General features: G+C 37.6%; 1 protein-coding gene across 1 annotated transcript in view; it reads left to right on the top strand.

Moving 5' to 3' along the window:
• Positions 1 to 25,815, top strand: part of ZSWIM6 (zinc finger SWIM-type containing 6) — a 203,956-nt gene that overhangs the window by 117,558 nt on the left and 60,583 nt on the right. The window contains exon 2 of the mRNA XM_047754552.1: positions 13,033 to 13,389. Coding sequence (XP_047610508.1) covers positions 13,033 to 13,389 — 357 coding nt within the window. The remainder of the gene's footprint in view (positions 1 to 13,032; positions 13,390 to 25,815) is intronic.

Genomic DNA, 25,815 nt, shown 5'->3' with positions numbered 1-25,815 from the left:
TTCAATTTCATTTCTAGTGATCAGTCTGTTCAGTTGGTCTGTTTCTACTTGATTCAGTTTTGGCAGGCTGTAAGATTCTAGAAAATTTTCCATTTCTTCCAGATTGTCAAACTTGTTGCCATATAGTTGTTCATAGTATTCTTTTATGGTTTTTTGTATTTCTGCTGTATCTGTTGTGATTTCTCCTTTTTTCATTTATAATTTTGGTTATTTGGGTTCTTTCTCTCCTCTTTTGAGTGAGTCTGGCCAGGGGTTTGTCAATTTTGTTTACCTTTTCAAAGAACCAGCTCTTGGTTTTATTCATTTTCTCTATTGTTTTTTGAGTCTCTATCTTATTGATGTCTTCTTTGATCTTTATAATTTCCTTCCTTCTGCTGACTTTAGGCCTTTTTTGTTCTTCTTTTTCTAATTCATTTAGGTGGAGGGTTAAGTTGTCAATTTGGGATCTTCTTTTTTGAGAAAGGCCTGTATTGCTATAAATTTCCCTCTGAGCTTTCGCAGCATCCCATAGATTGAGCGGTTGTGTCTTCATTATCATTTGTTTCAAGGTAGTTTTTAATTTCCTTCTTGATTTCCTCATTGACCCATTGGTTTTTTAGTAGCATGTTGTTTAGTCTCCATGTAGTAGGTTTTTTCCTCTTTCCTTTTCCCATGGTTGATTTCTAATTTCATGGCATTGTGGTCAGAGAAGATACTTGAGATAATTTCTATGCTCCTAAATTTATTGAGATTAGCTTTGTGTCCCAATATGTGGTCGATTCTTGAGAATGTTCCATGAGCATTTGAGAAGAGTGTGTATTCTGCTTTTTTTGGATGTAGTGTCCTGAAGATATCAATGAAGTCTAACTTTTCTATTGTTTCCTTTAGGATCTCTGTTGCTTTATTGGTTTTCTGTCTAGAGGATCTGTCCATTGATGTGAGGGGGGTATTAAGGTCTCCTATGATGATTGTATTCTCATCAATATCTCCCTTTATGTCTGTTAATATTCGTTGTATGTATCTGGGTGCTCCTGTATTTGGGGCATATATGTTGACGATAGTGACATCCTCTCCTTGGATGGATCCCTTAATCATTAAGTAGTGTCCTTCTTTGTCTTTCTTTATGTCTTTTGTTTTAAAGTCTGTTTTGTCTGATATGAGCGTTGCGACTCCTGCTTTTCTGTCATGTCTATTGGCGTGAAATATTTTTCCCCACCCTTTCACTTTCAATCTATATGTATCTTTTGTCCTAAGGTGAGTTTCTTGTAGGCAGCATATTGAAGGTTTTTGCCTTTTTATCCACTCAGCCACTCTGTGTCTTTTGATTGGGGCGTTCAGTCCATTGACATTTAAGGTGATAATTGATAGGTGATTATTTATTGCCATTTGAACCTCGTGTTCCAGTTGATTCTATGGTTCTCCATTCTTCCTTTCTTTTTTTTTTTTTTTTTTGGTTGGATGGTCTCCTGTTATTATCTGCTTGAGTGTTTTGTTTTGTTTTGTTTTTCATTTTTTGCGAATGCAATATTTGGTTTTGGTTTGTGGTTGCCCTGTTTTTTAAGTATGCTAACCCCTTCCCATAATTGTGTGTTTTAGCCTGATGGTCCTGTAAGTTCAAACACTTCATTACTATATTAAAATTAAGAAGAGAAACATACAAACTAACAAAAAGGGTTATTTACTTCCTAACATCCCTTGCCCACATTTTATGGTTTTGATGACTCTTTTTTATTTTTTTCTTTTTAATTTTATTTTGTTTGAGGCCTGTTCATGATTAAATCTGTATGCTGGCTTATTTGAGTGACTGCTCTCTGATTGCAGTTTCCTCAGTCCTAGTTCTTCCTCTTCTTCTTTTTTCTTTTCTTTTCTTTTTTCTTCCCTTTCCTTCCTTTCTTTTTGGTTTAGAGAAGCCCTTTCAATATTTCCTTGAACCTGGGTTTTGTGTTGCAGTATTCTTTAAGTTTTTGTTTGTTGGAAAACATTTTTATTTCCCCTTCTATTTGAAATGATATTCTTGCTGGATAGAGTATTCTAGGTTGCATATTTTTTCCTTTTAGCACTTTAAATATCTCTTGCCATTCCCTCCTGGCCTGTAGTGTTTCTGTAGAGAAGTCAGCTGATATTCTTGTGGGGGTTCCCTTGTAGGTAACATTCTGTTTTTCTCTTGCTGCCTTTAGGGTCCTCTCTTTATCACTAACTTTTGCCATTTTTATTATGATGTGTCTTGGTGTGGGTCTATTTGGGTTCAGTTTGTTTGGGGCCCTCTGTGCTTCTTGTATCTTGAACCCAGCTTCCTTTAGATTTGGGAAGTTTCCAGCGATAATTTCTTCAAATATATTTTCCATCCCCTGCAATAAGAGATTTTAAAGTTAGATTTTTTTTCCTTTCCTTTTCTTTTTTTTTTTTTGGTCTTTTTAAGGGCACACCCGAGGCATATGGAAGCTCCTACGCTAGGGGTGGAATCAGAGCTGTAACTGCTCTTCTGCATCACAGCCATAGCAGCGCCAGATCCAAGCTTCGTCTGCGAACTACACCACTTTTTACGGCAATGCTGGATCCTTTAACCCCCTGAGTGAGGACAAGGATCAAACCTGAGTCCTCATGAATACTAGTTGGGTCATTACTGCTGAGCCATAATGGGAACTCCTAAAATTAGATTTAGATTTTAGATATGAAATACAACATAAAGATATTCCTTAAGAATCATAGTAAGAGATACATGGCTAGAAACTATCCATGGATAAAAATTAAACATTTCCTTGCTTTTATATTAAATTTCAGAGCTTTAAAAAATTCTCCCCACATGCCAGTAACGTATACGTGACTGGAGCTATAGTGGTATCTATCCTTTCTCTCTCCCCTTCTCTGAGCCATAGCTTCCAAGCCCTTTGAGATGACCATTGCTTCAATTCTGTAGCAGCCAGAGCAGGTCAAAGGTCTTGTGTGAATGGGTGTGGTAACTACCACCCTTCATGTTGTCCATTATTGCTGCCTATATATGTCCTTTTTAAGAAATCATCTTATATAATCTCTTTCCTTTATTTAATACATGAGGGAAAAAGAGGGAACTAGAAATAGATAGTAATAAGTAACTTGCTCATGGGACTAACATTTAATAATGGCTGAAGTTAGAACCAGGTGCCTAGTCTCTCTGCCTGGTCTTATTTGAGTGCTGTAGTCCATCTTCTTCTCTGGAGTGTGGCTGAGCCAAAGGAGGGCTGAGCATCCGTGACCTAAAGAGATTCTGGGAGTGTCCTGTTGGCAAAGTAGGCTGGGTCAGTAAGTTGGACAGAGCTGCATAGATGGCATTGATGACCATCAGTGTTTGAACTTGGTGTGTGGTCATTGCCAGGCTTGCAGAATGTGTGCTAGACGTCAGTTATGTGGCAAATTCTTTACTCAGGAAGACTTGGAACACTTTTCCCATTTTAGCCAAAGCACTTTTTTTTCTTATGAGTAATTTCTGTTCATTGTAGAAATATTAGAAAATATACTTCCCCTACATTAACCAAAACAAAGAAAATAAAGAATCATCTGTAATTGCATTGCTCCAAGATATGGGTGAGAATGTCTTAGTAAGTTTCACCCACATTTTGAACAGATGACCTGTCCCTTTGCTTCTCTTTTATCACTATGTATTTAAGAGAAAACATACCTCTTAGGCAAAGTATCAGTATGTCTACCTTGCTGTTCTTGAAGATACGCTCTTAAAACAGAGGATTTTCTTCTCAGCTGGATCTCCACAGGCAGGGAAATAACAATACTTACAGCTCTGACAGGTCTAGTCTTCCTTGAGAGTCTTTGTGGGCGAGCAAGAGCTCTGACTTCACTTGGCTTGTCAGAACATAAATTGCCTAAACAAAAAGCATTGGTCACTTTTTCTTCCACAACAAGAACTGCAAGTTGCTTACTGTTGCATCCGACTTTCAATTAATCTCCAGCTCAGTGACAAGATAATGTTGAGCTGTAAAAATAATTTTACATATCTTGACGTGGAAGGTAAACTTACGGGATAAAAAGATGTTTTATATTTTAGTAGAGAGATCATCAAAGTTAGGAGTGAAACATTATTATTTGGGAAACAAAATTATTTGAGATAAAGTTAAGTCGTCTGAGTTCCTTGCTTTTTACTTCTGTTTGGAATCAAATCACATTTTAAGAATGTGCTATGTAAAATGGGAACAAATTTTTAAAATCATAGCAATTCCATTAATTTGGAAGTGTGAATATGTTAGAATAAAGTTACTGTAACAACATCAAACCCTTGTCCATTAATTTAACAGAAATGCTAGTGTGCTCCTGGAGCTTGGCATTTACAACAACATTTGCACTTACCTAACGGACTAGGTTTTACTGCACATGTTGGAAATGCCATGCTTCCAAGAGCATGTGACATTTCTATTTTTTTGGTCTTTTTGCCATTTCTAGGGCTGCTCCCGGGGCATGTGGAGGTTCCCAAGCTAAGGGTCTAATCAGAGCTGTAGCCACCAGCCTACACCAGGGCCACAGCAGTGTGGGATCCGAGCTGCATTTGCGACCTACACCACAGCTCACAGCAACGCCAGATCCTCAACCCACTGAACGAGGCCAGGGATCGAACCCGCAACCTCATGGTTCCTAGTCGGATTTGTTAACCACTGCGCCATGACGGGAACTCCGACATTTCTATACAGTGATGATAGCAGGCATTCCATAAAAGGAATCCTTGTGGTAGTTTATATACATTGTCAGTTCTTAGCAGTCCTGCAAGATAGATATTAGTAATCCCTTTTTATAGATGAGAAAATCAAGGCTGTTGCTTGCCTAAAGTTATTTAACTGAGATGTATTGGAATTTAAAAAAAAAATCTTATTTTGGAAGGTTCTAAGTCTCTAAATTCTGCCTCACATCGTGTTATACTGCATATTCGGTTGCCTCTGACTTTCTTACATAGGGTACGTTTTGCCTTAGGCAAAAAATGTGTTACTAAAATAGTTGCCAATATTTTTCCCTCATTAATTGGATTGTTTTGAATACACAGGGAACTTTCAATTATGAGGAATCCCATGGGACATTGTAAAACAGTCTCTTTGTAAAAGTGAATACTCTCAGACCATTTAAAATTTTTGATATTTTTATTTAGATTTTAATGAAGGTTTACTTTAAATAGGATGGTTTACTTTTTAAAATTTTTTTTTACTCAAATGAATTTATCACATCTGTGGTTGTATAATGATCAGGATGTTTACTTTTAAATAGCTATAAGTATTAACAATTGAGAGTAATACATTTTATTATAATTTTTTTCATTTATTTTTCTTAATGCTCGGACCAGTTTAATATCTCATCTCTGACCTCTTGGTTATAGGGAGCATTTAGATTATAATGGTAAGCTAGGAATGCATACATTTTTTATATCACAGTTAAAGTTAGATATTCTTTACTATTCTATTTACTAAGTTTAGTTAAGTGTGTATATATATATATATATATATATATATATATATATATATTTTTTTTTTTTTTTATTGGAAAAGCCTTGTTTAGGCAGAATTCTAATCATCTGAGGTCAGTGATCCCTGAACAAGTAGCAGCATCACCTGGGATGTTGGGGTGGGGCCCTGCAATCTGTGGTATAACAAGCCCTCCATGTGATTCTGATGCACCTTCCAGTCTGAGAAACACAGAGCTGTGTGTTCCACACACCATGAGTGTCAGAGGCTTGTGCGTTCTTTCATCTAACAAATGCTTCTTGAGTGTTTCCTCCAGGACAGTCCTCTGTGACAAGAGTGCTACAGAAGAACTCTGCTGCCCAGATGATGTCACAGACCTCTGCTTCCTTAACTTAGTATAAGAGAGAGGTGACTCTTAGAAATAGTCTTTAGTTTTTAAAGTTGAAGGGTCAAGCTGGGGCTCCAGGGTGTGAGTGGGGGAATTTGACTGAGGCCTGCATTGTCCCTTCTGGGGTCTGAGCACACTTTTCTCCTTACTCCTTGACTCTGGTAAAAAGAATTAGTTTCCAGAGTTCCTTTACTTCAGCTCCTAAAGCAAATAGCCAAGCATTTCTGAAGGTTGTTTTTCTGAAAGCCACACAGGAAATAAACAGGTAAAAGGATCTTCCGTCCCCTTCCCCTTTAGGGGAAGTAAGACAAAGGTGTGTAGAGGTGCTAGGGGTTGGTGTTTGGACACCAAAGGGCTGAAATAAACTTAATCTGCACTTCAGAAGTTGGGGACCCAGGGAAGAGGCCAAATGAGGGAGGGGTAGAGGAGGGAGCTCTGAATTGTAGGGCTGCATTGGGGTCTCTACAGATGGGGCAAGGGAGCCTAGCTGATCTGATCTTTAAGAAGGGTGGAAATCTGGAACTGCTTTGCCTACGTTAGAGAAGGTTGGCATTAGAGAAAGTGGAATTTAAAAATTGGGGCAAATAATTTAAATTCCTAAGCACTTTGTGGCTTTATAGTTGTACACATAACTCAAATTCTACCTAATTTGTTTATCACCCCCCCGCCCCCACCTCAGCCCACCCAGAATCCGGGGCTGGGCAATGGTTGTTTCCCTCAAATATGCATGTTAAAATACAGAAATAAATTCTGGAAAATTTCTTGATGGTAATGATGGTGGGGATGGTGGTGGGGTCCTTATGTACTTCAAGGGATGAAACGAAGTGATGTTTTTGTTGTTTTTTGTCTTTTTAGGACTGCACCCTTGGCATATGGAAGTTCCCAGGTTAGGGGTCAAGTTAGAGCCACAGCTGCCGGCCTCCGCCACAGCCACCACAACACAGGATCCAAGCCTCAACTGCGACCTACACTACAGCTCACAGCAATGCTGGATCTTTAACCCACAGAGGCCACGGATGGAACTCGTGTACTTGTGGATTCTAGTCGCCTTTGAGCTACAACAGCAACTCCTGTTTCTGGTTTATCTTTTTTTTTTTCTTCTTATTCTAACACATTTTCTTTAAACTAAGTTCCTTCTTAGGTGCCGATTACAGGTGGCTAAATTAGTGGATAAATGTCTTTTTTTCCCCAGAAATAATTTTAAATAACTGTCTAATGCCATTCATACCTAACACAGTTATTCCTAGACCATATGGATCCTTGTATGAAGTAGTATGAGAATCTACATTAACAAGAAAACAAAACCAATACTGAACAGAATGCCTCTGGGAACTCTTGGTTGGGCCTATCTAGTGCATGCTCCGTAAATTTTTATGTTGTTTATATGGTGTGCTGAGGTTTACAGTCTGATCTTTGCATTAATTTGCCATTGTCTTTCTCTCAAATATTAATGAAGTGTGGGAGTGATGCTGTTCCAAATAGGTATTTTTAAGGTGGACTTCAAAATAAAGGTTTTCCTTTAAAAAATATTTTTTCTGAAAGGTGGAAACTGCTTCATTAATGATCGCTGGCAAAATCTCCTAATGTCTTTCTCTAAGCTGTTTAAGCTTAGTATTAGAAATTAGGGCTAGAGGATTTAATTAGTCAGCTCACAGGATTCAGTTTTTTTAATTTAGAATTTCCCTTTGAGAAAATTATGTAGTTGAAGAAAGAATATCATATTTTAGACAAGGTGGTTTTGAGCTGAGTTTACTGCCTGTATCTTGGGCCATTAACATGTCTATACTGCTGATCTGGAAATTACACTGAGTTTGAATTAAAACTTTTAGTTTTTAAAATCTGTAACTGCAACATGGTGTGTCAGATCGTATGCGGTGGTTCTCAGGAAAGGAGAAAGTTGAGTTTTGGGCAGTGATGAACTCATATATTTTATATCAGGGCATATAATCAGGTATTAGTTACTATGTGTTTAACCAGTGCATTGGGTTTAGTTAACCAGTGAATTCTTTGTTACGAGAGTGTTAAATGTTAACACTTTTGCATCTTTAGATTTAGCTTTAAAAACTTACAAGAAACCTCTTACAACCCTTGCCATTCTTTCAGCCATAACATTACATTGCTTTGGTTTCTGCCTTTAATTTCCTCGGGGGGTCTTTTTATTTAGGAAAAGGGTGAAAGATGTATTTGTGTAAGTGCTACACCAGTGCTTCTGTTAAATTCTTTTTCAACAAAGAATATGTTACTTGAGCACCTCATGCACAGGGTACATATTTTTCTGAAAAGAATGTGCCCTGAAAGAAGTAGTTTTTAGTGTGTATTTATTTCATGTCTACCAGTTTATTTTAGCTAGACATTTTCTAATGCTTTCAGTTTGTAACCATTTTTCAGTTAACTGAGTACATATGCATGTATGCACAAAACAGCCAACCTTTAGAAATTCTTTGTGTATTTTAAAACACTTGTCTCTCCAGTCTGATATCATGGGTCTCCTTGTTAACTTTAAAATGCAGCTGAAATCTAATCTTAAATGCAGAAAATCTGCTTTCAAGGAAAGCTTATTTTAGAACACCAGTGAAGAATTTTGTATTTGCTTTCTAGAAATCTTAAAAAAAAAGAGAAATCTTAACTAATCCTCATTAATGTGAAATTAATGTAGACGATTTAGTTGTGTTTTCATACGTGAGAAAATTGCCCGTTCAGTGTTTCTCTGCTGAGTCTTCTAAACTACTGACCAAGGTCCAGGTGCAAACGGGAAAGAGTTTTGGTCTTGTGGACTCCCCTGAAAGGCTCTTGGGGACCTCTGGGTATCCCTGGACCGTGCTTTGAGACTCATTGCATTATAATATTTTAGAAATATCTGCGGTTGCTAGAAATATCTTTCCCCTAAAATTTTCTGGTTCTCTGTATGTGAAGGTAACACTCTTTTATGCTTGTTTTCCATGTCACTTCAAGAGCGAGACCCACTTGCCCCAAGATTCCAGTGGTAGTGCTATGGATGAAGGGAATGTATCCAGCACCCCTCCCCTGTTTCTTCAGCTGGGAAGGGAAGGAGAGGGAAATAAAATTTAATGAGCACTTTTACTATGTGCCAGGTGCTTTACATATGTTATTTCATTTTAATCCCCAAAACAACCTTAGGAGGTATTTGTAGCCACATTTTTGCACAAGAATAGAGCAAGTCTCAGAGAGGTTAAATAGCATACCAAGATCACACAGCATTTAAGTGGACAAACAAAACCTGATCCAAATCAAAGTCTGTTACGAAGGCTTATACAATACTGTGCCTTGGTTTTTGCTTTGTTTTCCTTTAGTTCCTGCAGATTGAGAATGTGAATACTAGCGTCATATTGGGCTCTGTGGTGGCCTGATGACAAAACAGTATAATTGCCCTGTGAGGTTTGCTTTTAGGGATTAACTATCTTTGCCAGCTTATATTTTGTAAAGTCAAATAAGTACATTTATAAGAAAAGATTTATGTGCTTTCTTCAGTTTTAGTTGTATGAAAATAGAAGTTAATTCTCTTTTCTTTCTTTCTTTTTTTTTTTTGTCTTTTTAGGGCCCTACTGGCAGCATATGGAGGTTCCCAGGCTAGGGGTCTAATCAGAGCTACAGCCGCTGGCCTACACCACAGCCACAGCAACGCCAGTTCTGAGCCGCGTCTGTGACTTACACCACAGCTCCTTAACCCACTGAGCAAACTACCTCATGGTTCCTAGTCAGATTCATTGCCACTGTACCATGATGGGAACTCCCATTATCCATGTTTTACCACAGAGTGCAGCCCTTTTTGTGTCCTCAGTTCTGTCATATAGAATAGCTGACTATCTCAGAGGATTTTGCATTTACAGCCCCAGAAGCGGTGGTCGTCCGGGATTGTTAGAACTCTTTGACAGTCCATTCACAGGAACATTATTTTGTTTCAAGTCACCCATACCTAAGGGATAAGAACATTGTGGGGTGGTGAGGAGAGAGTTGGGGAGGGGGAAGAATGTTATAGTCCTCTAGGGATCTTCGAAGGAAGAATATTCTCCTTGTTTCTTCTGTGGGTGCTCTGTATGATTTTGGACCCAGAGAGAGTGGTTGTTGGAATTTCCAAGAAGTTTTCTCAAATCAGAGAGGCAGAAATTCTTGACCACACAATCCTGACGTGAGGCTTGATGGACCTCTTACATATTGACTCAATATTGTGTTGTCTTAAAAAGTAATATGCCTTCTGTCCTCTTAAGTGTGTATGTAGTTTTCTTGTCCAAAGCAAAGCCTTTTTACCTCTAGCAGCTTCAACTATACCAATCTAAAAATAAGGGGTAAAAATCCCCAAGGAGGCCTCTGATTATTCAGTAGCTGCCACAAAGCTAGTCAAATTAGAGATGCAGCTGACCTGAGGGTAAATAATTTCCTATGAAAAAGGGTAGCAGTAGAGGAGAGGTGTCATTGTAATAGCTGATGGTGGGGGGGGGGAAAGTAGCCAAAAGAGCCCCCTTAAAAGATACTGCCACCTGCAGTTGTCTGTTACAGGGAGTACTGTCTCACTCACTTGGTAACACCCTAAATTGTCAGCTGATTAGGAAGGCAGGGTAGAACTTGAAGCATTTGGAAATAACTCCAACAAAAATGGAATATAAGGGAGTTTGGGTACTTAAAATGTAGAATTACTTGGAAAATGAACATTCATGAAATGACTTCATCTTTGATGGTATCATACTAATGAAGTATACGTTATAAGACATGAATGTGTTTATTGGTGCCTTCACTATATCTTTTGAATTAAATTTCTTTGGAGCTCACAATATAGTTTACTTTTAAAAAAATTTTATGAGAGTAGTAAATATTCAATGTAACGAAATTGGCTATTATGTGGGGTTTTCCCCAGGCATAACTGTATGAAAGCAGGATGCATTGTACTTTAGTTCTGACTTGTATACCTCACATGAGTGAAGAAAGTCAGTTTTGGAAAACTGTTTGAGGTTTTGCTGAGGTCCTCTTTAATAGTTAAATCAGTCTCTTTTGAAACACCTGTTTGCACTATAGCTTTGTAGACTAAATAGCTACCAAGTCTGACTCTTTCTGATACTCCTTTGCCTGTGATTGGGGAAGTTCTCCAGTATCCCTTTGGTGAGAGACAAAGATATTGACTTAGTTGGTAAGGAGAAATAAAATAGTGTTAAGCTGTGAGGGATCAATTTTATAAATGGTTAGTTTGTGATAACTATCTTCCTATAGTGATAACTAGTTTCTTTGTACACGTGTATATGTGACAAGTGGAAAATAGATCCTTTGCACTAAATGTACAGAATATACTTGGAAAACTTTAAGGGCTATTTTTTTTTGGGGGGGTTCCTTAATTTGTGCCTGTCCCATGGGTTTTTAATTATTGTAAGCTTTTAGTGCACTCGTGTATATAAGGCAAAACTGCTCTTATTTTTCATTTCTGAAATTCTCTTGGGTGTTTACTTATTATATTACTTTTTCCTCATGAGAAAATACTTAACATTTTTTTAATGTGATTACATTTCCTATGTGTCTTTCCTATGTGTCTTTAATTGTAGTTTTCAAAAAAAACCCCCAAAAAACAAAACACAAAACTTTTTGACTGAAAGAGATGGGAGAGACTAGAATATCCATTTGGGAACAGGGATAATCCTGAAGAACACCAAAGGTTATTATATTACAGTTCTCAGAATTTTTTATTGTGAAGCAATAATGGTAACTTGATTTTTGGGAATGCACTTTTAAAATTGATTAATTTGGTAAAAAGATACTACAGCTCTTTTCTCTTTCTACTGTGTTACTGAAATATAAATTACCAAGATGAAGTTATTATTCTGAAAGATTTATTATAAGTTGAATAATGTTTCTTCCAATTCCCTGGCCTGAAGGAACTCCCCCATTGAAGGAGACTGTAAGTGGGGTTCAGATGCCCTGCATGTGAACTCTAGGCATCATCTGGTTGTCATTCTCATGTCACATCTCTGCAGCTCTTAAATGCAGCACACTGTCCAGAGTTCCTACATGGTAAAAATCCTTCTCTTTGTGAATGAAGGAGAATCTGGAGAAATAGTGGCCTGCTAGGTCAATTTCATTCAGTAGCATAGATAGTAGAAGGCGGGGGTGAGGGTCAGAGACTTCATTACTTTTGTAACATTCAAGTTTCTGTCAGGTACTTTAAATCCTGAGGTAAATTTGTGGCCTAGAAGTTTCCAAAGAGCTTCCCCTTAATGTTTATCACTGGCTTCTACATGTGGCTTTCAGAGAGAGTAGGCAGAAATAAATGGGTATGCCCCCCAAAATTTGTGATGACCTTCTCCACAGTTAGGGAGAAGGAGTGAGAAGGACTTATACCCTGGCCAGACAGGACAGGACTGACTGGTGGCAGTGGCATGGGAAGCAGTTTTCAGTTGGCTATGAGCTAGAACCAGAGCTATCAAAGAGAGAATTGCTACCTTTGGGGGTTGAGTGTTTCATTTCTGGATCCGTATAAGCTGTGGTCGAATTCTATTGGTCAGGGAGGTTGGGAAGATTCTTGGGTGGTCCTAAGTTTAAGCTACAAGGTTTCCAGTGCCTCTTGCCACTTGGTGGTTTGGTGATCATGTGTGCATGTGAGCTTGTTTAACATTAACAGCCTTACATCTGTGAAGCTTTACTCATTGTGAGCTACTTCTGCTGTGGTATGCATGAGATTTGGTGGGCTTTGCAGTTCCACCAGCACACACTGTTCAGAGACATTGCTATACTGGGGCTGCCTGGAATAAAAGTGGAAGGAGGGGAGAAGTTTGTGGAAAAGAAAGCCAAGCAGGCCTACTCTGTTTTAAAATATTTTTTTGAAAAGGGATAGGATTGGGAGATGGAAAAGAAAACTATTGATCCTAGGGGATTTTGGTCAGATATGCCATAGACTATTGATGGTTTATCAGCATTGTTATCTAGGTATAGGTATGATGTATGTGTGTGTGATAGTATTGCAATAGTATTTCTGTATGGTTGTGTAAAATACTTCAACAAGTATTTCTGTATGGCTGTGTAAAATATTTCAGCATGTCTGTTGAATACCATTTATTTTTTACTTTCAAGGTACAAGGAGAGGAAGCTTTGAATGGACTGAATGTTTTTATTTGAAAATAAAAGCTGTCATATTTTTTCTTGCTGCTGTCAAGTACTGAATGTTTCAAAGAATTAAAATATTTTCTAGCATCTAAATACAGAAGCTGAACTCTCTCTTCCCTTTCTTTCACATAGGTTTCCACTTGAGTGGCACAGTAACAGAACCTGCAATACAATCGGAGCCAGAAACTGTTTGCAACGTGGCCATCAGCTTTGATCGTTGCAAGATTACCTCAGTGACCTGCAGCTGTGGAAATAAGGACATATTTTATTGTGCCCATGTTGTGGCATTGTCTTTATACCGCATCCGCAAGCCAGATCAGGTCAAATTGCATCTTCCCATTTCAGAGACTCTCTTTCAAATGAATAGAGACCAGCTTCAAAAGTTTGTACAGTATTTGATCACAGTGCACCACACAGAAGTTTTGCCAACTGCTCAAAAATTAGCAGATGAAATTCTTTCCCAGAATTCAGAAATCAACCAAGTTCATGGTGAGTATAGACATTCATTCTTTAGATTGTGTCTCTGGGTTGTTTTTCTTTTATTAATTTGATTTTTCTGCATAAAAATGAGATAAATATGAATTAAGTCATCAGTGTTGCTCTTAGGTAGCTGAGAGTTTAAGTTTAGTTTCACATCCTAAAACATTTCTTTTGACGTGTTTTGTGCATTTACTAGATATCAAACCTTTTGTGCTCAAATGAAAATCTCATTTTTTTAATGCTTGGCTCTTATACTTTGATACTTTGTAAAATTTCATCAAATACTCAATGTTAGTTAATTGTAAACACTTACTTAGTCATTTAATTCACTTTTACCCTCTGTTGTCAGTAAACTGGCTTGTGCATATTCAGAATTTTTTTTCATTTTCTTTAAAGATGTATGTTCCAAGGAAGGAGGTTTCTGATATGATGCGTTATAATAAGAAAATATCGGAGTTCCCCTCGTGGCACAGCGGAGGCAAATCCAACTAGGAACCATGAGATTGCGGGTTCGATCCCTGGCTTCGCTCAGTGGGTTAAGGATCTGGCATTGCCATGAGCTGCGGTGTAGGTCGCAGACGGGGCTTGGATCTGGCGTGGTTGTGGCTGTGGCTGGCAGCTACAGCTCCAATTAGACCCCTAGCCTGGAAACTTCCATATGCAGGTTTGGCCCTAAAATGACCAAAAAAAAGAAAATATCTTAATATGAGTTCCTGTCGTGGCTCAGTGGAAATCAATCTGACTAGTAACCTTGAGGACGTAGGTTCGATCCCTGACCTTGATCACTGGGTTAAGGATCTGGCATTGCTGTGAGCTGTGGTGTAGGTCACAGACACGGCTCAGATCCCACGTTGCTGTGGCTGTGGTGTAGGCCAGCAGCTACAGTTCTGATTCAACCTTAGCCTGGAAACCTCTGTATGCTGTGGGTACCGCCCTAAAGACAAAAAAAAAGAAAAAGAAGGAAGGGAGGAAAGAAAGAAAATATCTTATTCTTGGAAAAATATTAGAATTTGTTTAGAGAGAGTTTAGGATATGACTGTTACTGTATATAAGACATTTCAAAGGGTTTCTTTCAAATCTTTTATATGCTGAACATGTTATCTCTTGTGTAAATGCATGTATCACCTATTTATTTTGTGAATTGCAAATATGTTAACTCACAAGAATATATGTGAAAATTTTCAGAAATATATCCACACCAATTTCAGATAGTACATTAATATAGAATTAATAGTATTGTTAAATTATAGGCTCCTGTGCTTTTAAGACATTTAGACATAATTTTTAAAATATTTTTAAAAAGTTGAAGAATGTAACACGGTTTTGACTAAGCAGCTGTATGTAATATTCTTACATTTCTTTAGTTATAATGATTTAACATATAGGACTAGATACTCAGCTGTATCCTTTTAGGCTTTCTTCAGAGTCCTTCATATGGTAAATATAAATGTTCACAGTTTAAGATCATTTCTTAAAAACTTTTAAAATTGTGAGATTGTAACAAAGAAAAGTGCGTAAAATACGAATGTTCAGATTAGCAAAGTAAACCAACACTCAGGCCAAGAAATAGAGCATTCTTAGCACTGGGTTCCACATGCCCCCTCCTAGTCCATCACAAGCTCAATCCTGTTCCCCATGGTAATGACGGCTTGATTTTTATAGCAGTCACTGCCTTGGTGGTTTGTATTTTGATGTAGACATCATTAATCACTGGTTTAGTCTTACCCAATTTTAAAAATTATTTATCTGACTTTCTTCACTCAAAATCATGTTTATAAGATTTACACATCATTTCATATACCCTTGGTTCATTTATTTTCATTGCTCTAAAGCACTGTTCAATAGAAATAGTGTATTAAAAAGCAAAAAAAAAAAGAAATGCAGTGTGAGCTATATGAATAATTTAAAATATCCTGTTAGCTTCATTTAAAAAGAAGTAAAAATAATATTTTATGTATCTCAGTGTGTCTAAAAATCAGTTCAACAATATTCATTAAATGGTGCAAAATTCATAAATATCAATTCAACAAAAATAGTAACATATTTTACTTCTTTTTCATATTAAGTCTTTGAAAATCTGGTATCTGTTTTATACTTACAGCACATCTCAAATCAAACTCTAGCCACACCTAAGTGTTAAGTAGCTGCACGGCTAATGACTACCATATTGAATGGCACAGCTCCGTAGAGTATTCTGGGTATGAGGACACCATGGTTTATTTGTCCATAACACTGTTGATGAACCTTGTTTTGAATAGAGTTGTTATGAACATTCTTTTACAAGTCTCCTGGTGCCGGATGATACTTTTAACATGTCTTTTATGTCATGGGAAAATCCACATAACCATATTTCTTCTAGGCTCCGCATATTGGGGCTCAGCCTTATTAAAAGTAGCTGTTATAAGGTATGTATAGCATTTTACTTGATAAGAGTTAGCCAGGGTTAAATAACAGGATCGTAAACAGCTCTGCCACAGCAGTACATTAGACCCACCAAAAGCACATGCCCTCAAGGACTTCTTAAGTAGGCTTCTGCTCTGTCATATCATCTGCCCCAATGATGTTGCCTTGTGAAAATTCAGACCAGCTGTCATTCAGAGATTTCTCAGAAGCCTACTTGTGACTTTTTATTAAATTGTTCAGTGAAGGAAGAAAATAGGATATACCATTTCCTCAAAAAAAAAAAAATTTTTTTTTTTAATGGCTGCACCTGTGGCATATGCCAGTTCCCAGGCCAGGGATTGAATCTGAGTCAAAGGTGTGATTTTTTTTTTTTTTTTTTTTGTCTTTCTCTGGGGCTGCACCCACGGCATATGGAGATTCTCAGGCTAGGGGTCTAATTGGAGCTGTGACCACCAGCCTATGCCAGAGCCACAGCAATGCAGGATCAGAGCTGCATCTGCGACCTACACGACAGCTCACGGCAACGCCAGATCCTTAACCCACTGAGAGAGGCCAGAGTTCAAACCCACAACCTCATGGTTCCTAGTCGGATTTGTTAACCACTGAGCCAAGGCAGGAACTCCTCAAAGCTGTGATCTGTGCAGTAATGTTGGATGCTTAACCCACTGTGCTAGGCCAGGGATTAAACCCACACCTCTGCAGCGACCCAAGCTGATGCAGTTGGATTCTTAACCTACTGTGCCACAATAGGACCTCCCCATTTCTTCAAACTTTTATGCACTCTCTCTTTTTCCTTCCTAAAAAATTCTTGTAATTCATTAAGGTCACTTTTTTCTTTGGGTTTTAAGTTTAACCAGAGGTCTACATCAACAATCAGTTGTTTGTTTTGCATTTGTCTTCCTTTTGAAGCCCCCAAAGTTTCTTATCTAAAAGCTTTTAAAACCCATTTCTGTATTTAAATAGTAGGACTAATTAAACAATCTAAAGTTGGATGTGACAAGGTGTTCACATGACATATGTCTTTCAGATTTTCTAAAATTAGAAGAAAAAGATATCTAAGGAGATATCAAGGACAGTACAGGTTAGCTTTAGACTTACCATGATTTTCAGATAACTTTTGTATGAGAACAGCTTCACAAGAGCAGTGAACTTGAGCAGTTTTACCCTGCCAGCTTTTTCTCCACTTAATTTATCATCAGATTTGTTCCTAGCTTGGAAATGGGCCAATTACACAAGCTGCCTTACTGCCTTCCATTCTAGTGTGACAAATGGTAAAAAAGAAGAGAGGTAGAAAGCAGGCCATGACCTTAAGTGATGAAATGGGAAATCTGCTCCCTGGAGGGTCTTATTTTAACTGTTAGATCGATGACTTGGTAGGGGGTGGGATTAAAAATGTTTTGCAGTTATTTGACTATGTTATCCCACCTGCCTTCAGACCTCTCTAGCATTAAGCATTCTCTAGCTGATTTTTTTCCTTATAACTCATTTTTAAAGCAGTATTTTCTTCTATGGTTTTGTGGATGCATTTTTTTCTTTGAGAAAAATGTCTTGAACATGAATATTGGAAAGAATTTATTTCTCTGTAAGGAAAAGCATGACTTTTACCTTGCTAGATGAATAGGATTTAGATTTTCTTCATAGGTATCTTAAAGAGAATGAGATTAGTTTATCTAAATCCTTTTTAAAAGAAAGTCATAATAAAGTTTTTAAGTAAATACAAACTATATGATAACTGTAAGTTTTTCTTTTGCCTCATGAACTTATCATAATGCTTCTTAAAATTCTATTAGTTGCTTTACTTACTATTTTGAAATATATTATTTTTAAAAGAATTTTATGCTGAGGAATTAAAAGTTTTTTCAAATCTGTTTCAGGCATCTTGTTTCTTACAATTTCTTTGTTAACTAGATATTGCAAACTTATATGTAACTCTAATAGTTGCTAGACGGAGAAACTAAGAAGAATGGGTTAGTGACTTAAACAGAGTCACAGATTGAGTGAAAGTAGTTGGAATATAGACTTAGTCATCATAATAGTTCAGTCCTTGTCAGTTTTTACATTTCATTTTGTTTTCATAAAACTTCCCATGTAATTATTATTAGAATAAAATCAATCATTGTATGCTAAATAGTGGATCAAAGATAGTTAATTAATGTTAATGGCCTGGCCCAAGGAGATTGCCAGTTGTAGTTTTGCTTTCATAAGAAAAATTGTTTGTCTTGTTTTATAATAAAACTTTCTAGCTTCCATATTCTTAGAAAAGAGGCTTTTGTCCTTGCTAAATATTTATCTAGAAATGTGTTGATTTCTAATTGCTAACCTACTCTCTTGGTTAATTCAACTCAGCCTTTTTTGATTCTTTACACTTCTTATTAAAGGAGCTGTATTATAAATTTATAAATTGTGGTATAGGGACAGGACATTGAATTTGAAATCTGGAGGCCTTAAAGTCCAGTATTGTCTCTGCTGTGTATTACCTGTTTGACCCTGGTTAAGACTTATTTTTTTCTCATTTAAAATGCTCATAACCCTCACAGTGTTGGAAAAATTTAAATGATATAATATGTATGTATGTAAAATATTAAAGACAAGATAGAGTTTTACCTTATATTGGGGTATCCAAACAAACACACTCTTATTACCTAGAGTCAAATCTTTGAAATGTATGCCAAGTACAAATAGTTATTCTGTGAGCCAACTGACTTTTTCTTTTTTAAACAAGATACTGTATCATCTTCTCAGTGCAATGCCTATCAAATTACCAGTGGCACTTTACAGAACTAGAACAAAGAAAAATTTTTAATTTGTATGGAAATACAAAATACCCAGAATAGCCAAAGCAATCTTGAGAAAGAACAGAGCTTGGAGAAATGAGGCTCCCTGACTTCAGACCATACTACAAAGTTACAGTCATCAAAACTGTGTAGTGTGTTTAATTGGAGTTCCCATCGTGGCGTAGTGGTTAATGAATCCGACTAGGAACCATGAGGTTGCGGGTTCGGTCCCTGCCCTTGCTCAGTGGGTTAAGGATCCGGCGTTGCCGTGAGCTGTGGTGTAGGTTGCAGACGCGGCTCGGATCCTGCGTTGCTGTGGCTCTGGCATAGGCCAGTGGCTACAGCTCCGATTCAACCCCTAGCCTGGGAACCTCCATATGCCGTGGGAGCGGCCCAAGAAATAGCAACAACAACAACAACAACAGCAACAACAACAAAAAAAAACTGTGTAGTACTGGCACAAAAACAAACAAAAAGATCAATGGAACAGGATAGAAAACCCAGAGATAAACCTACACACCTATGGTCAATTAATCTATGACAGAGAGGCAAGAATATAAAATGGAGAAAAGACAGCCTCTTCAATTAGTGGTGCTGGGAAAACTGGACAGCTACATGTAAAAGAATGAAATCAGAACATTATACTACATGCAAAAATAAACTCAAAATGGATTAAAGATCTAAATGTAAGGCTGGATACTGTAAAATTGTTAGAGGAAAACATAGGCAGAACACTCTTTGATATAAATTGTAGCAATTTTTTTTTTGGATCTGTCTTCTATGACAAAAGGAATAAAAGCAAAAATAAACAAATGCCCTAATTAAACTTAAAAACTTTTGCACAGCAAAGGAAACTATCAACAAAACGATAATTCTTCCTATGGAATAGGAGAAAATATTTGTAAATGATGTAACTGACAAAAGGTTAATATACAAAATCTATGAACAGCTCATACAACTCAGTATCAAAAAATACATAAACAACCCAGTCAAAAAATGCAAAGACCTGAATAGGCATTTTTCCAAAGAAGACATACAGATGGCATACAAAAAGAGAAATGCAAATTAAAACAACAATGAGATATCACCTCACATCTGTCAGAATGGCTATCATTGAATTTCCCTCTGTGGCACAGTGAGTTAAGAATCTGACTATAGCAGCTTGGGTTGCTGTGGAGGTGTGGGTTTGATTCCTGGCCTGATGTAGTAGGTGAAAGGATTTTGTGTTGCCAGAGCTGTGATGTAAGTCACAGCTGCAGCTTGGATTCAGTCCCTGGCCAGGAACTTCCATATGCTGAGGGTTTGGCCATTTGGAAAAAAAAAAAAAAAGCTATTATCAAAAAGTCTAGAGAGAACAAATGCTGGAGAGATGTGGAGAAAAGGGAACCCTCTCATGTATTGTTGATGGTAATGTAAATTGGTGCAGATGCTGTGGAAAACAATGTGGAGGTTCTGCAAAAAAACTGAAAATAGAGGTATCATATGATCCACTCCTGGCTGTATATCCAGAAAAAATGAAAAAAACGCTAATTTGAAAAGACAGGTGCACCCCAGTGTTCATAGCAGTACTGTTTATTTAGAATAGTCATGATGTGGCAGCAACCTAGTTGTCATCAACAGATGAATGATTAAAGAAGTGGTATTTATATATACAGTGGTATAGTACTCAGCCATAGAAAAGAATGAAATTTTGCATTTGCAGCAACGTGGATGAACCTAGAGCCTATTATGCTTACTGAAATAATTTGACAAGAAAGACAAATACTCTGTGATATCACTTATATGTGGACCTTAAAAAAATAATACGAACAAATGTATGTAGCAAACAGAAACAGGCTTACAGATATAGAAAACAAACTAGTGTTACCAGAGGGGAGAGGGAAGAGGAGAGGGGCAAGTTTAGAATATGGGATTAAGTGGTATAAACTACTATGTATGAAACAGATAAACAATAAGGATATATTGTATGGCACAGTGAATTATAGCCATTATCATGTAATAACTTTTAATGGAGTATAATCTGTAAAAATACTGAACCACTATGCTGTACACCTAAAGCTGTTGTAGTATTGTAAATCAACTACAAAAAAAGTAGCAGTATCATTTTTTTTAAATTCCACTTTGTTCTTAGTAGGAACTTGGAGATTTATTCCTGTACACATACATGCTCCAGATCTAGCAGTGAGTGACAGTTGGAGTCATTGATAGAGGCCTCATGTCATATCTCCCTTCATTTTATTTCCCTGTGGATGATCATGTTCATTGTAATTAGGCTTGCATTAGCAACCAGTTTTTGCAGTTATCCTAGGGAGATGATTTGGTTATAAACATTATCCTTTCTATTGTAGAACATTCTGGCATTGACTTTTGGTAAAACAAAAGTATGGCCTACTGGTGATCAATATAATTAGCAAACCTATAGTAGAGAATAGAAGTTGCTTTAAATATGTATCTCAGTGTACAGTTGTGTGAAACTTCAAAGTTAAAAAAAAAGGAGATTGCATGTTGAAAAAAAATGTATAGGGAGTTCCCGTCATGGCTCAATGGTTAATGAATCTGACTAGGAGCCATGAGGTTGCAGGTTCAATCCCTGGCCTCGTTCAGTGGGTTAAGGATCCAGCGTTGCCGTGAGCTGTGGTGTAGATTGCAGACACAGCTCTGATCCTGCATTGCTGTGGCTCTGGCATAGGCCAGTGGCTACAGCTCTGATTGGACCCCTAGCCTGGGAACCTCCATATGCCATGGGAAGTGGCCCTAAAAAAGGCAAAAAGAACAAAAAATAAAAATAAAAATAAAAATAAATCGTATAGTTGTATAGAAATATGTGAAGATAAAAAGACAAGTCTCCTTGGCTTCTCCCTTAGCTCTCCCCTTAGTCTCCAATAGCTCCCTTATTCCACCAAGGCAACTACTGCTAACAGTGTGGTTTATAGTCTTTGAGACAGCTTTTTGTTGTTGATTTTTTTGTGTGCACACATGTGTATGCAATTTTAAAAAACTCTTCGGGAAACTTTTTTTTTTTTTGCAGTTTTCTTTTTTCTCAGTATATCCTGAATCTCTTCTCATATTAGTGCAAATAGGTCTGTTAACTGTTTTAAATATTGTGTAGTATTCCATAGTATGAATATATTTAACCATTAACCTACTGAATATCGTAGGATTTTTTTCCTACTTTATGCAGTACTTCTGTGACCATTCTTTGTGTATGTGTGACTTTGTGCAAGTGACTTTGAGTAACAGGTTCTTAGTAGTATAAGTGCTAAAATAACTGGTTTTAGCTTTTTGGGTTTGGTAATTACTGCCAAATTTCCCTCCAAAATTACAAGTTTTACTCTTAAGTTTTATTTTATTTTTTAAATTTATCTAAAAAATTTTAAAGTATAGTTGATTTACAGTGTTGTGTCCATTTCTGCAGTACAGCAAAGTGAGCCAGTCATGCATATATATATATACACATTGCTTTTCTCATATTGTCTTCCATCATGTGCTATTACAAGAGATTGAATACAGTAGGACCTCATTGCTTTTCCATTCTAAATGTAAGAGTTTGCATCTGCTAACCCTGACCTCCCAGTCCATTCTACTCCCTTGCCCTCCACCTTGGCAACTACAAGTCTGTTCTCCATGTCTATGAGTCTGTTTCTGTTCTGCAGATCGGTTCATTTGTGCCACATTTTAGATTCCACATATAAGTGATATTATATAGTATTTGTCTTTCTCTTTCTGACTTACTTCACTTAGTATGAAGAGTCTCTCGTTGCATCCACGTTGCTGCACATGGCATTATCTTATTCTTTGTAATGGCTGAGTAGTATCCCATTGTATATATGTATCATATCTTCTTAATCCATTCATCTATCATTGGACATCTAGGTTGTTTCCATGTCTTGGCTTTTGTGAATAATGCTGATATGAAGATACAGGTGCATGTATCTTTTTAAATCGTAGTTGTGTCTGGATACCTACTCCAGAGTGGGATTGCTGGATCATATGTTCTGTCTTTAGTTTTCTGAGGTACCTCCATATTGTTTTCCACAGGGGTTGTACCAGTTTATATTCCCATCAGCAGTGTAGGAGGATTCCCTTTTCTCCACACCCTCTCTGGCATTTGTTATTTGTAGACTTATTAATGATGGCTATTCTTACTGGTATGAAGTGGTACCTCATTGTAGTTTTTGATTTGCTTTTCTCTAATAATTAGTGATGTTGAGCAGGTTTTTATGTGCCTGCTGGCCATCCATATGTCTTCTTTGGAGAATTTTTCCATAATATGATTTAAATTTCTTCTAAAAATTGTCATGTACACACTATCATCTTCTCATAAAAAAAAAAAAACATTTCATTTTAGCAAAAAGAGAAGTATTCTTAGTACTTACGTCTCATTTTTTTAAGTTTTTAAATTTTTTTGTGTGTTTTTAGGGCCACACCCATGACATATGGAGGTTCCCAGGCTAGGGGTCTAATTGGAGCTGTAGCTGCCAGCCTACGCCAGAGCCACAGCAACGCGGGATCCAAGCCATGTCTGCGACCTACACCACAGCTCACGGCAATACCGGATCCTTAACCCACTGAGTGAGGCCAGTGATCAAACCCGCAACCTCATGGTTCCTAGTCGGATTTGTTAACCACTGAGCCACGAGGGGAACTCCTACTTATGTCTCTTAATTGGGAGGAGTCACGTCTCTGGCCCATCAGGTATTTGATAAGGTGATGCAGAGGCAGCCCTTTATCCTTTCATCTCCAAAGCCTTCCCTTATACCCTATAGTCATCTCTGACACTACCTCAACTATCCTAATTTTGGAAGAATTGTTACCAAATGTGATCAGTTTCTTCACCATCCCTCTCTCCTTTACTGACCCCAAGTCTCTCCATGTCAGCTAGATGAGCTTACTATTCCCATCTCCCTGACTGTGGTTCTCATACCTTCCACTGTTAAGAGTGTTCAGAGTGTTTAAGAGCTTAGAAGTTAGACAGCCTACGTTAGAATACTGGTCTCTTTGCTTTCTAGCTCTTTTACTACAGGCAAGAACCTGAATCTCTTCAGGGTCTTCAGGGCTCGGTTTTGTTATTTGTAAAACATAGTCAATAAAAAGTGCATATTTCATAAAGTCAGGAGTTAAAAGGGGGTAAATTTGGGTTACTTTTATCTCCATCGTGATGTGGCAGTTGACGTGAGTCTTCAGCATGCAGTGGTAGATAGTTGAGGAAAATATTTGTGAACTGTTTCTTTTTTAAGAAAATTTTTAAAAATAATCTGAGCAGGAGTTCCCGTCATGGCACAGTGGTTAACGAATCCGACTAGGAACCATGAGGTTGCGGGTTCGATCCCTGCCCTTGCTCAGTGTGGTGTAGGTTGCAGACGTGGCTCGGATCCTGCGTTGCTGTGGCTCTGGCTTAGGCCGGGGGGCTACAGCTCCGATTCGACCCCTAGCCTGGGAACCTCCATATGCCGCAGGAGCGGCCCAAGAAATAGCAAAAAGACAAAAAAAAAACTTACCATTTGGGGAGTTCCCATCATGGCGCAGTGGTTAACGAATCCGACTAGGAACCATGAGGTTGCGGGTTCGGTCCCTGCCCTTGCTCAGTGGGTTAACGATCCGGCGTTGCCTTGAGCTGTGGTGTAGGTTGCAGACACGGCTCGGATCCCGCGTTGCTGTGGCTCTGGCGTAGGCAGGAGGCTACAGCTCTGATTCGACCCCTAGCCTGGGAACCTCCATATGCTGCAGGAGCGGCCCAAGAAATAGCAAAAAGACCAAAAATAATAATAATAATAATAATCTGAGCAAACTATTCTTCAACCTTGCAAACATAATAGATCTCTTAATAAATCTAAAGAGTCAGATTATGTAAAAATGAGACCTTCTGAGGACTTTGCATTTAAATATTTATGTTTTTGTACCAAGTGATTGCTAATACATTAATATACTTGTTAGCTAAGTAATGGAAAATAGCCTGTTAGGCGGTCTGTGCTTATTATACTCTTCACTTTTTACATGAGCGTTTGGTGAATGTACAAATAATTTATTGTGTTTTATCCATATAAATATGTGATTATCTTTGTACATGAGTAAGTATATTTTTGAACTTCTGAAGTAAATTAAATGATAATAAGAAAAGAGTAATAAAGTCAGGTGAGAGGAAAATAATAGAGGAGGGGCTGTAAACCCTGACAAGGCTATTTGAATTCCCTGAGACATGTCCTGATTACAGTGCTACTTATTTATTTCCTTGAGATTTAGCTAACGGGAAGGTGGCTTGTTGCAGGAGCAGGGCATGCTGCATGCAAGGACTCTCTCTGTCAATCGAAGAATAGCCTCCAGGATGAGAAAAACAAGTTGTCCTCTTAACAGCTCTTGGAGAGGATGCCACATTGTATCATGGCAGTAGAATTACATGGACTGCTCTTTGAGAATAGGGGATTGAGGATCTAGCTGTTTCAACTACCACAAAATTGTACATTGAAATGAAGGTATTAATATTGCCTTGAAATGGGGATTTAAGTAAGAATAAAATTTACTTTTCTCAATTGTATGTTTATTCCATGCATATTATTTTTCAATGGTCTTCTAATTCTTGTCCTTACCAGAGAAAGATTTTTTTTTTTTCCTGAGTCTGAATCACTGAAGTTTGCTGTCTTGCCCTTTCGTTCTTGGTGCCAATGGTTGATGTCAGGATTTTGCCTTCAGCTTGTAAGACAGGTGTACTGGTGTCTTTGTAAGCCACAGACTTCATGTTTCCGCTCCAACAGCAGGCTCTAAAACTGTAGGAGATGGCATTCTTCTATACTTCCTGCAAGAGAGGCTGAATTAATCACCTCTGCAGTGTAGACATCTGCTGCCTGCATTCTGCCATAATAGACTGAATTTGACAATTTAATTTTAACAACAACACACACAAAAACCCCACTGCTACATAAATACAAGTGTTATTAAAGCATTATTTGGACAATTACTAAAGTAGTTGGGTCACAGTTAATGAGGAAGATGTTAACTAAAGCCTTTCACTTCTTGTTTGAATTTGTTTTCCAGCAGATTAAGAGAAGAGAAAGCATTAAGATCCCCATTGGAACCCAAAAGTGAATAATTCCATATACCAAACATAGCATAAGCCAGTTATGAACATGTCTTAATATCTCAGTTTAAAAACATCAAGATTTGATGTTTCCTAATGCTTAGAAGTGACTTTCTGTGATAAGATATCTCAGTCAGTATGTCTTAAATTGCTTCAGTAAGCTACTGGAGAGGCATCTGTTTGATG

The sequence above is a fragment of the Phacochoerus africanus genome, chromosome 1 (assembly GCF_016906955.1).
Source record: "Phacochoerus africanus isolate WHEZ1 chromosome 1, ROS_Pafr_v1, whole genome shotgun sequence".
Lineage (NCBI taxonomy): Eukaryota > Metazoa > Chordata > Mammalia > Artiodactyla > Suidae > Phacochoerus > Phacochoerus africanus.
Note: the sequence above shows the minus strand (reverse complement) of the source record. Positions and strands in the feature narration are given on the sequence as shown.